This window comes from Serpula lacrymans, assembly GCF_000218685.1.
Source record: "Serpula lacrymans var. lacrymans S7.9 unplaced genomic scaffold SERLAscaffold_1, whole genome shotgun sequence".
Lineage (NCBI taxonomy): Eukaryota > Fungi > Basidiomycota > Agaricomycetes > Boletales > Serpulaceae > Serpula > Serpula lacrymans.
In genome coordinates, this window is record NW_006763290.1 from 4,226,468 (window position 1) to 4,239,986 (window position 13,519).

At 38.9% G+C, this 13,519-nt stretch overlaps 1 protein-coding gene across 1 annotated transcript; it reads left to right on the forward strand.

The window, feature by feature from the left end:
• Positions 1 to 9,341: 9,341 nt before the first annotated feature.
• On the forward strand, positions 9,342 to 12,595 carry SERLADRAFT_432468 (uncharacterized protein; the record flags this gene model as incomplete). Its single annotated transcript, XM_007312651.1, has 3 exons — positions 9,342 to 9,417; positions 9,467 to 9,567; positions 12,224 to 12,595. 3 exons carry the CDS (start codon positions 9,342 to 9,344, stop codon positions 12,593 to 12,595), a joined length of 549 nt encoding a protein of 182 aa, XP_007312713.1.
• Positions 12,596 to 13,519: the final 924 nt, after the last annotated feature.

The following is a 13,519-nucleotide window of genomic DNA, read 5'->3' on the forward strand; positions in this document are numbered from 1 at the left end:
ATGATAGATCCTGTCAGACCCTTGTCTTTTGTGATCCTCCTCGGAATGCAGAGTGCTTCCTGTCCATTCCGGTTTTTTATGAACAGCAGCCCCTCCTTCAACTTGATGGCAGAGGATGTTGTTTGATAGATTAAACTATCTTCGTTAGGACAACATAAGTGCTATAGCTATTCTTGATCTTCTGTTGAAACAAATCAGTTTTCTCTCTGAAATCCTGCAATTTTGGACCCCCTGAGAACTCCATTATTGTAGGATTGTTCTCTTCATCTATTGATTGATATAAGGGGCTCCTGGACCTTTTTTTGATGTTACAGCAAGCTCTCGAGCTTGCTGTTTCCTGTCTTTGTGTCTATCTGACACTTTCTGTCCCTTGTGTTCCCTTTCATTCCTAATGGTACAAATGGCTCACAATTCTAATAACCTGTCTATGGGCAGGTCATCTCCCTGAGGGTCTAGTTGTGTATCTGCATTGACGTAGTCCTACCAAGGGTAGCTGTCCTCTGCATTATCATTTTTGAAGTAGTGTGATAAGCAGTCTGCCACCCTATTTGTGTCCCCAGGGACATAAATAATCTCAAAATCAAACCAAATGAGACATTCTATCCATTGAGTCTGACAACTCAATAGATTTCTTTGGGTTTTGAAAAAACTTCAAGGCTTGGTGATCTGTCACCATTTTTATTTTATACCCGAGTAGCTTCTCTTCCCATTTGAGGAGGGCTTCAAGTATTGCCAAAGTCTCTAACTTGAAGACATGGTAATGATGCTGAGCATCAGTCAACTTCTTTGACATGAAGCCTGCCAGCCTACCCCTGATACTGAGGTGTTGCAGATCACCCATATGGGTTTTCCCATGCTCGGGTCTACTGCCTTAAGAATAGGGTATTTATATGCCATAACCTTAATGTGTTTGAAACATTGCTCATGTAAAGGTCTCCAGTGGAACAGGTGCCCATTCCTCATCATCCCTGAAATGGGGCCAGTATAGGCCGACACATCAGGCATGAAGTGCACCAGATACTCTGTCAAGCCCAGGAATTTTTGGATATTGTGCAGATTGCACACTGTCCTCCAATTCCTGATCTTAGACATCTTATCTGTGTCAGCATGAAGGCCCCTGTCATCGACCATATAACCAAGGCAGTCCAAGCTTGTGGAATAAAGATCGCACTTCTCTTTCTCTAGAAAGGGTTGTGCTTCTCTTAATTTCTCAAACACCAATGTCAGGTATTGTTTGTGAGGAACATATCATCGAGAAGTATGTGCAGAAATATTCCGATGTATTTTTGGAATATTACTGCCATTAGGCGTTGGAACGTTGCAGGGGCGTTTCAATTGCCTTGTTGCATTACATGACTGATAAAAGTCCCATATACCGTGGAAAAGGCTGTCTTCCAGACATCTTCCAGTTTAATTTGTACTTGTTTGTACGCATTAGGCATGTCAATTTTTGAGTGGTACTTTGCTCTGGAGACATGCATTCTAATCTGACCCTGATCAGGGAATGGGGTAATATCCTTCTGAGTATTATTATTTTGTCTCCTGCAATCTATGACTGTTCTCAATGTGCTATTCTTTTTGGGAATGCACAACATTGGGGATGCCTGCGGTACACTGGTCATTTCCCACCACCCTGCAGTGGTATACTTTTCTATTTTTGCTATGAGCTGGGGCTTCATAGCATCTGAGCATCTTGGTAAATGTGCCACATACTTCTTATTGGGATTGATAAGTGGTATTTTGTGATTCACTTCCCTAAATGGGGGCATCCTGGGTGGAACTCCTCCCAGTATGTTCTTACATTGTGAGAACCATTTTTCCCTTAGTTGGGTTCTTTGGTCCTCCAACAACTCCTGTCCAGGAGTCTGCCCCTTTACTTCTTGCATTGGGTTCTCTTCCTCCATTATTTGTATAGCAGTCATCTGCTGTGCAAACTTTATCTCTGTCCTTCTCTTTTGTGGGGCTAATTGCTCTTTTTTGTTTCTCTTAGCCATGGAACAAACTTGTTCTGTGGCTTTGTTATGGTTGTGATTAAATGTGCTTTTGCACGTCTGATCCCTACAGGAAAATAAGTGGGTAAGCTATACACTACATCAATTTGCTTCATCTCTAGATATTCTTTTGTTCCTACAGCCAGGACCAAAGCTCAGAAGAGTTGTTAAATGCTGAAATTGGGAAAGGTGGAGTGCACAATGGATACTTCTTGCAATTCCAGTAGTACATTCTAACTCTCCCAATTTGCCATAGATTTTTTGCGTTTGCACCATTTTACATGGATTCTATGAGAGCTATATCATTGATTTTCAATTAGTGAGGCTGGAATGCATCTATGTTGCATCTGGCCATGAAATTTTTGCAAGCATCGTATATTTCAGTGAAGAGCTGGGCCTGTAAGTAAGTTAGTGTATGGGGCTCACTCTTTGTGGGGTGCCGCTCTTGTTGAAAGGAGTTTAAAATCACCAGGCCATGATGTTGTGCCATTCACTCGCAGATATATATGTTATACAAAGGTTCAGTTATGACCAGGAGAGAAGGAACAAGTTGTACCTTGTGTAGGTTTGTGAAGTTTTCCCAATAGCACTTACAGTTTGCAGCAGCCAAAATGCTAAAAAGGTCAATGGCCAGATTGATTTGGGGTGAGGGGTACCATTAACACCCCGTTTGAACAACCAGATTTTTCTGAGTCTTCCAATGATCCAAAATGTGAAAGGTGCAGTTGTTATGATGTCTCACAGATAGTACAACAAGTCCTTCTTGTGTGTTTTCACACCCTAATTATATTTGAGGGGCAGGTCGTTGAAGTTGTAAATATAAAATGCATGATTATTGTAATTAGAAAAGACATGGATTTGCCTGATATGATCATTAAAGTTGGTGCAGCAGAGGTTGAGAAGGTGTTATATTGAATCAGATTGTTGTTAAGAATGTGCCATTCAACCAACAGCAAATTGCACCTTGTTATTATTGCTTTGATTTTTGGAATGTGAATCACTGTGTAATGGTTATTATAGATGTTGGTGCAAACCTGAGCAAGAACATACCTGTCTGGTAGCAAATTAGATGTTAGTTTTTGTATTTTGTCACTAATCAAGTGATTTTTGTCTTGAAAATAACTGTGGGCAGTGGTAAAGATATCCTGGGTGAAAGCGAAAAGGACCTACATTACAGTGGTCTGGTCAGATGCTTCAGTGTGTCAAGCAAGAGTTTGGGACGGTTTTGAAGGATCAGTCTCAGAAAACACACCCATTAGCAGGTAAGATTGACTTCAGGAAATTCTGGGTTTCTTCAAAGAAGTGAAATGGGGAGAGGGAGAAAATGCAGGAGCATTACACTTAGTTGCAGGCATTTTTGTAGAATGGTAGGTGGGTAGTGCAATGCTAGTAAAAATCTCCATTGTTTAGTTTTAATGATTGCAATGTTGGCAAAGATGTGTAAATATGTATGTAGTGGTTTTTGTTTGGGCGCAAATTGTATCAGATGTGAGGGCAAGGGGCAGTGGAGCAAGTTTTTGGTGTGAAGAAGGTTTGAATGAATTCACATTGTGGGGATCTGATCAGAAAGAACTTGAATTTGAAGCACATTCTAAGGGGAAAAGTCTTATAAAGAGCTCAAAGAAAAGAAGGCCACAGAAAATGTTGTTGCAATGAAAAAGTTTCAATCATAGGGTGAACCTTTAGAGATTTAGGAGATGTCGGCAGTGAACCAGCCACAAAAAAATGGAGTAGTGGTCAAGCCTGAGTCACTTGTTTTATTGCAATTGCAAGGTGAAACAAATAATATTTTTTTTCTGCAATGCTGAGCGAAAAGATGTCAGTCAGAGTTTCTAGAGAAACTATACATATGCTGCAAAACTAAATGTAAAATATTTCACATTTATTCATCATTTTCAAATACTAATTGTGGCTTTGAAAGCAATGATGACACATAAGCCAAGGGTTTTGGGGCTTTTATGGCATTGGAATGCCCAATGATGATAAGATATGAATGGAAAAATGAGTTGGGAAAAAAGTGGTGGAAGGAATTTGATACCCACAGTGCACAATTGATTGACAGGAGCGAGTTGCAGGACATGTTCCATTTTGAGAGGAGCATGAACAGAGTGCAATGGAAAGCTTAACATCTACAAAATCACCAGTGTGGAGCAGAGTGTGCAATGTCTACTCTTTGACACTTGCGTGCAACTTTTTCATGACTTAGTACATTCTCTGAAGGTCAATAACATTTCATTTTCCTCATTTTTTTCATTAGCACACTTGCCAAACAAATTTTTGTCATATTTTCATCTGTAGCCACAGAAGGTGGTGTATATAGCACAGTGGACGTGTGTTGTGTGTTGTTATTGAACATTTCTGCTCGGAGTAAGGAACTCACTACTTTGTTTACTTTGTCATTCTGGTTATTTGACAAAGGCACAGTCTCTAATGCATAAAAAGGGTTAATAGGCATGTTTATCACATCAGACACATTCAATTGACCAGTACACTCACCAGCAATGTTGTCCTGCACTTTTGAAGCGTGAAAAGTGGTTGAGAGGTTGGGGAGATTCCCATGATCACTTTAACGCTGATGCTCATAAAGGTTGTGTGTGTTTTTGCATTCATGTTCAACGTCCATGTTTTTGATGTACCACGCAAATTTGAAGGGAACACATAGTGGTCAAAAGCCGCACTCCATGTTTCTTGAAGGTTTTTTAGATCAGTAATAGAGCACCATGGCTTCTTAAACAATATCAACATATTGTAACACCAAAGGTTATAATTGACATCAGCACGTGGATGCATAAAATGACCACGAGCCTTGGGTTTTTTTCCCTGAGTAGATGTCTGTTCACACATATTCACATTTTCATCAAGCTTTGCAAGGCGAGCATTTTCTTGGCTTAAAGGCATCTTCTGTGCCAACTCAGTATATACTTAGAATAACAAATTTCCAAAGGAATAGCCATGACTGTGATAGCAATAATCTTCAATGTCCATGTTCACGGCAAAATTTTGACCATCAAAGGAGATAAGTACATCCTGCATGGAAGATTCAGGCACTTCAAATTCACTTTTGCTTGCAGATTCTTTGTTGTTAGATGTGTGAATATCATTGTCCCCTTCAACACAATGGCCAGAATCTGACAAAGCGGGATTGTGGGGACTTCAAAATTCTTGACTTTGTATGTAGCGGTCTACATCACTCCAACGTAGCAACTTAAAATTGTGGCTTTTGTAGCAGTCACCACCACCAACCAAATAACTCATGGCTTACTGATGACACAACTCTTAACGAGCCATAATCACATTCACTGCTTTGGTGAAGAGACTTTGGTGTGTTCCATAATATTGTATTTGCTCAATCCTTAATATTTAGTCCCATTCTGTTTTATTGCATATCTCAGGGCATCAAATCCAACGTAGACGGGCAAGGAACACATGGTAATGTAGTGTGAAATAGAATAAACAAGAGCTTTCATGGCTTGATCAGAACCTATGTATTTTACGTCCACATTGCAATGCATCAAAAATATGACAACATTGTTGAAATTGTTAATGCAAGGGTGAAAATAGCATTGATTGAGTGGTTGGGTCTATTTCTGAGAGGGAATGAGTAGAACCATCAATACATATTCTACAATGTGAGTTGTCACGCGGTTCCCCTGCCTTGAGGTGCTTCCAGCTCATATCAGTGTGCTCATGCCATTTGCAGGTGATGGCGAGCTCTTTCACAAACAATTGGAATTTGTTCTCAGACTCTTTGTCATCTTTGAGGTTACAAGGTGCACTGCAAACACAAGGGTTTTGTAAATCTGAAGGGCAAAGACATCTAGTAAGATGATCCCTAGGGTTCTTAGTCAGCACATCAATCATACTAGGCAGCTTGCTTTTTATGATGGACTCTAGCCAATTAATCATGCGGTCTTGGTGGCATCAGTATTCATATTATCACGCAATTCCGGAGGGTTGGGGTTGCCCCGCTACCATAGAAGGAGGTGATAGTGGAGTAGTATTGCTGCAGCTGGCTTCACCAAGCTGCTGCTCAATAAGTCACATTTTGTCAGTGCTGTGGCTTTAAGTAGGCTGCAACTTTTTTAAATTAAGCTGTGGCTATTAATATGTCAAAAAAATGACTTCAGAAGTTTGTAGTAAAAAAGAAAAAAATATAACTTGTTGTACTATAAATAAAAACAGAAAAAAGTGAGGTAATATCCTTATGTGATAGCATTTTGAATACCACACCTTCAAATCCCTTTACCCCCAACTTCTGAGTAATACTCTTCACCCAAAACTGTTAGTTGTTATATAGATGAACTTTGCAAGTTGGTAGATATGATGATGTTAGTTTTTTCTGATCCAGTCATGGGAATAGTTGTACAGGAAGCTATGACGTGCTGTAAGGTTGCAAAATAGATTATGAATATAACGATAGTCAGGATCCTGATTGTAGGCAAGTGAACAGGTATACAAGAGAAAGTCATGAAATTCTTTGGGAAGACCATGACATAGTGCAGCAGGTGTAGTGTGAAGTTTCTTCTTCTTAATAAGTCTGTACTTTTTCTCTTTGCTGCCCTTGATTCCCTGCCACAGAAGAGATTCACAGAGAAAGTAAGTTATAATATAGACAATTGCTTCCAAGTCATTGTGCCGGGATTGTTGGATGCCCATGCTATGTGAGCATTGCATGATAAATAGCAAATAGTACCAAGCAACTTCTGGCCATCTTTGTAGGGAATATGTTCACCAGTGATTGGGTGTATGTTTTCCGTGCTTAAGTTAAGATCAACAAAATGCAGGATATCAGCACTTCTATTGACACCAAGAAGAAATTTTTCTGGCTTTGGATCATGGTGAAAAAGATGATAGGAATAAAGAGTTTGAATCCATGAGGTCTGAGTAGATGTCAGCTACATTCTTGTAGTAATAAAAAATACTTGCCATTTGATCAAGCAATATTAGCACTGTCTTAAGGCTAAACTTATGGCCACATAGATTAAAAAATTGTTCCAGTGAAGCTCCCAATAAATCCATGACCATTACACTGTTGTCTTCACAAAATCCATACCAATATAACTTGGGGAATCCTATGTAACCTCCAAGTCGTTCATACTGTATATCTGCACCTTTGTTTAAAGATGGGTTAATAAGATATCACCAGCTTCTAGCTTAATAGCAAAATCCTCGTGATTGAGCATATCAAAGCCACACCAAACCTCTCTTTTATGATATTGGTATGATTAAAAACAAGTTTATAGAATATGTAAATATTTACCAAAAGATCCTGTGGCAATATGCTCCTCCAAACAGTACTGATAATTGATAATCATGGACAGATCAAGTTTGTCCTTTGAGGCAGTCATCCTGAGGAAAAAGGGAGCCTATATACACCAAGATATACACAGAAATAAGGCAGAACAAAAGTTGAGGAAGAATTAGTTGGACTTAAAGTTGGAGTTTGAAAGAACAAAAGCCTTTTACTATATTTAGCTGCCTGGGAAAACATGATATGCAAAAGAGGACCTCAGTAACCACAAAAGTATGAATTTTTGAATACAGCCTAGACCTAAAATGAAGAAAAAAAAAGGCATAGTACATTCACAGCAAGCCACCAAATGTAAATCATAAACACCCCAATTCATGTTTTCAGAGTAGAATGTACGGAAGCAGTTATATCTTCTAACTCAGGTAATAATATTTCCTCTGGAGTATTCCAAAATGACAATAAGTTAGATTCATCATGGCATGCAGAGACTTTGTGTTACGATAACACAATTTCCGGACATCTCCTTTCCTTTTTATTCTCCGCTTTAACTTTATACTTTAAGTGCCACGCGGCATTTCCCTTTCTCGCGCCGCGTTGCCTTTCTTTTACTTTTAGACTTAACTCTCTCACACAGTGGAGCTGGCCATACGGGCTAGGCCCTATGACATCATCAGCCACTGCCTTCATCAACTGTATAGTACACATGTACAAACAACCTGTAGTAGTATATATACCCCAATAGATCCAGGAGACTCCTCAGCGAGTCCTCCTGTTGTATACCAACAAACTCTCTGCAGCTTAAGGGGTAACCACTCCCTCTACATCTTCCTTATAGTGTGTTCTTGTGTGCGCCAGAGTAACTAACTCTTGGTTGTTACACTTTGAGCATTTGTAAAGCTTCCATAATGTCAGCACTGAGGTGATTTCTTCTTGGTGTGGCAGTCAAAACAGCTGAAGGAAAAACCCACTCACAAGGGACTGAGGTTCCTTGAATTGGGAGGTAGTCCAATGCCATAGAAAATAATGTGGGGAATCTGTGGGAATTCATCTGATATACAGATGCAAGAAATTAGAATCAAACAGATAAAGTATGAATTATCCTTACCTCCCACCACTCAACAATATTGTATATTTCTCTAGGTAATGCCAGTTAGGCATTATGCTCCTCCTTAATTGATCTCAATTCAGGGGAAACATTAGCTAAGCCCATGTCTAATAATCTGTACTCCTCAGTCAAAGAACAAATGATGTCGACAGCTTGACAGTTTGTAGATCCATATAGTTGAGATGTTTGAAATTGCTGTGTTTATGGCTAGTTAGGCTGTGTACTAGGAGTAGATATAGTACGGTGATATTTTTGTAACTAGAAACATTTGTTTCAGTAAAGGTCAACCTAAATAGGATAAAACTACCCATACAGTTCACAATATGAGCCTATGCTGGTTCCATATACTCTATCCCCCATTTCTCAGGTATCCAGCTATATTTAACAGCAGGGTTTAAGACTATAAAAATGGAAGTTGAACATATAAATGATAAATGAAAAGAAAAAGAAAAAGATACTCATTAAAATAACATAAGCTAGATTCTCATCTGTCTATCTTGTAATACAGCAACTCTCATCTAGACATGACCAATTCGTAAACTAGGATAGCTGCAGCTAGGACTGAAACTTTCTCAAGAGATAATGTCTGCTGAGCTAAGTGCACAACCTTGAAGATAGTACCAAATATAGTGTGATGTAAGATTATATATTGAACAGATACACATCATGTATATTATAGCAATCTCAATATTTCCCCCACTCATTATGATAAAGACCCAGACCTCCACAAAATATATACCCCATATTCCTCAAAAAATTCAATCTCTTTGACTCTTATCCCGAACTTTCTTTTAAATTACAACATTGTTTCCCTATTGGTCCAATAGATCCCATTGTCACAACTTATGCTCCGGATAACCTACCTGGGGCCTTCCTAATAAAATTGGATATTGACCAGACTAGGGATTGAACCTGGATACATGCCAGCTGCTCTACCAATTGAGCTATATGACCAAGGTTATACAATGTAGGACCTTAAACTTGATGTGTAACCATGGACGTCTTACACAGTATAGCTGCTGCATGTTGGGCTGGCTTACAAATCAGAGGTATTATCCTATGGAGTATTGGTACGTCAGAGTATATTCTAACACTTCCTTCATATTGATACTATTTGAGATTATATCACGGAGGAACTCCTCTTGGCACACTTCTCTGGTCCTTTCTCCCAACCCACTTTTGAACAGAAAATTGGCCTATTCCAATACTGTCCCTTTCAAGTAGCCACCAAGGATGGTGCTCCAGGAGACGCACCAAAATATTGAGTATGTCTCCACCTATCCTTCAAAGGCACACTCAAAAAATCAATAAACAGCTCAATTAATCCAGTCAATTTTCCTACTTGGTGGTGTATGGTACCTGAAGTAGCATAAGTTATAAGTCACTTCAGGCAGCCAAAAAATTGGGGCTTTTAGCTTGATCATCCTCACCAAAAGGTTGGGGCTAAAATACCCCTTTTCATGGTCTACCTATAGCCATTAGGGACCAGACCTATTTGACATGGGACAGTCTCATCTATTTACATAGGTCCTGTCCCTATACACATAGGGATGGTCCCTTCAAATATCATATTTCACCTGGTGCCAGACATCTAATGGGATAAGACCACAAATGCCAGCTATTTAATTTGCAGGTTACATAATAATTCCCACAGGTGTGCACTATGTGGATTGTGTGGGATAATAATAAGTAATACAGGAGAGATTTGAGTATGGAGAATAATGGAAATATGTATCTAGCCAAAATAGGAACTATGCAGTGGTACAGCATAGCAAAACACAGAATAAAATAAGCATTTGCATATTTTAAAGCTAATAGAGCAATAAGTAACTTTTGATGCAATTATGAAATACTTTCTTGAGAGAATTGTTTTAACCTAGGTGCATATGGGACAGGACCTAATCAGATATGGGATGAGCCCTAGTGTATGTGGGATAAGATTTAGGCATATATGGGATGAGACCTAGATGTATATGGGATGGGACCTAGGTGTATATGGGACAAGACCAAGGTGCATATGGGACAAGACCTACGCACATATGGGATGAGACCTAGGCATTACTTGGGAGCTTGATATTTCATTCCAAGGCCTGTCAGTGATAAGGGCAGCAGTAATAGTGGATAACTTTTGAGTGTGGCACTAAAGATGATGTAACATTGTACAGATGTGGGTCCTGGCATTGTTGAAGGTCTACAGTATTATTACAGGGACTATGTTGTCTGTTTCAGTTCTTGCAAGTTGTAACAATTGTTGCCAATATTATTTCAGAAGAAGGCAATAAACAGCTTCTGGCATAACAGGGATTTAAGCCTTGATTCCTTCAATATCAATTCTGAGCATTTTTAAACATCCAACCATAAGTTGAGGAGGTCTTCTAGCTATCTGCATTCTCATACCTATTTGTTGGTTACTGGGTGCAATCATTTTGTTCTGGAGATCCCCATATATGATGAAAATTTCTGATTGTTTGTCCAAGAAGTGGAGTTCCTGATGAATTACATTGAGGTTGACTTATGACTTCTATAAAGATGTAGTGTGCTCCACTTTTAGTGGAAGTAGAGGAGCATAATAGCATAATAGCATTGACTTATGCTCTAGGTGTTGATAAGAGATTTCGTTGGGTATTGTAGTTGTCAACCAATTCCTTCCACAAGCTAATACACAATGGTGACACTATAGACCACTATGTTCAGTAATTTTTTATAAACATGTTTTTTATACATCTGGCCTTGCTACCTTGAATTCATATATAAACATCAGTGTGAGTTTATTATGACTGAGAATATCTGTGGAGATGAAATCAAGCGTGTTGGTTTTAGTAGCATATAGGTCTTTTCTAGTTAAGCTGCCATTTAGTCTTTTGTCATTTCTTTCTTGGACTGGGTGCATTTGCATTTAATTTTATTGTAGCTAGTGTAGTTGCACTCTGATCTTTATCTAGCTTATCTTGTACAGTGACCATAGTAGCTTATTGTCAACAATATTGAAAAATAAATATTGATGTTGTCAGGTTTGGGCAGACCTAGCGTTTTAAGGAGTTGTTGGCTTAGCTGCAGATATATTGTTGAGTGGTCCTGTGAATTGTTTATCAAATGAGGTTTCAGGTCCTCTAGAATTCAAAGGAATAGGAATAGCTATTCTATTAGTTATTTGAAGATATTGTCTTTCTCAGATGATTATATATATATAAATACATTCCCAGATTACACTATAGTCCCAAATGTAATAGCTGGAAGAATTTTAGAAGTGGCAGTTAGGTAAGTTTGACTGGGTTTTGTAAGGATATTCCTGGGTTGTCAGTGGAAAATTTTGTTTGAAAATATTGCTACAGTGATGTTGAGATAAAAGTAGGAGCTACACTTATATAGCTATAAGTACAAAGCATATAAGACAAATATAACACACTGAATGGATAGGGTCACCAACATTTAGCAAATGTATTTTGGTAGCAAAATCCTCAACTTCTGTAATTGTGGACTTGTTCTTTGAGGATCCAAATGCTATGGTTTTGGTGTATATTTCTTGGTATGTATACATTTAAAATGATAGGTTTCTTAAGACGGTGAATTTTGTACTATTGTTGGCTCCAGGGTATTGTTTATAGTGTTGCCACAGTTTGGTTATAGATAGGTTTTAATTAGTTATTATTAGTTAAGCCCTAATCTGGTTTATAAAATTTATAAAAACCACAGTTTCAGTTTAATATTATAGCTGATTTGGAAAACATTGGCTGCGCCAGCTTTTTCTCTCGTGTCTGTTCTAGCTTAGTAATATGATCTAAATTCCAAAAATAGAAACAACATGGAATCCCAGCAGCTGCAAACATGTAACCCATCGATAACACTTTGCTATTGACTACCATACCCTACAGACAGATCAGCAAGGATATCAAGGAGCGCACTCTTTGGTTAATAGAGCATAACTACATCCCATCCAACGTCTGCAACATTTTTGGCATCTTTGAGCGTTCCCTTTGCCGCTGGCAGGCCAGTCAAGAAGCATTTGGCTCTGTAGCACCTCTTATCCTTGGTGCAAACCAAGCCAAGAGGATATATTCGCTGCTTGAAGACACCCCAGAGATATACCTGGACAAAATTCAAGACTGGTTAGCCCTTGTGTTACGCACAAAGTGCTTAACAAAGTCTGAGGGTTCGTCGAGGTTTGTAAAGAGACTTATCCGAAGACAAGTTCGAGAACATAGTTCTGAGTGGAGGTCTTCCAACAGGAGTTGGTCTTCTTCTGAATAGAAGTCTGATCTTAGGAGTCTAGCTTTGTAAGTGTAAACTGTGTAGAATTGTATTAGAGAATACTACTGCTGTTACATGGTATTTATAAGGGAAAGGAATTGGTGATAGGAGTTAGGTCCTATCTAGGGCAGGTCTGTCTGTTGAGGACTAAGTGCTATAATAGGTACTGTGAATGCGAGAGGAATGAAAATGTACGTGAAGGAAATGAGTCATTGGTCCGATGGTATAACCGATGAGTAAAAAGAAATGAGTAGTCCTTAAATGTCCAATAGAGATCGTAACACCTTGCACATGATGTGCACATATTGAAGACCGCTCTTTTCGAACATATTAGAGATGCAGGGCTAACTTATAAGGTTCTACAAAAAGTAGCAGCAGAAAGGGATAACAATTGGAGGGAGGAGTGGTTGAAGGACATCAATACACACTTTACAGCCAGCCAGTTTGCTATGATTGACAAAACCAGCAAGGATGACCGGACAATTTATCAACACTACAGACGGGCGCCCAAAGGTCGTTGTGCTGCGGTTCAGGCTAATTTTGTTTGGGGAGAACACTACAGCTTAGTAGCAGCACTCACACTCAACATATATCTGGCCATGAATGTAGTCCACGGTTCTGTCAATAGTGAGGATTTTTTTGATTTTATTGTAAATGATGTGGTACATTTTTTTTGTTTATATTTATGCTCATCATTCTAACATGTTACAGCTGCCTGTGATAAACCCGTATCCTCAAGATAAAAGCATCATTATACTCGACAACTGTGCAATACACAAAATGAACGCTGTCCGTGAAGTTGTAGAAAGTGTAGGGTGTGTTGATCTTTTTGCTGCCATACTCCCCAGACTTGAATCCAATTGAAGAGAGCTTTAGTTGTGGTACAATTTTCTCTTTTTAGCTTGCGCTTTAGGCTAACACTTG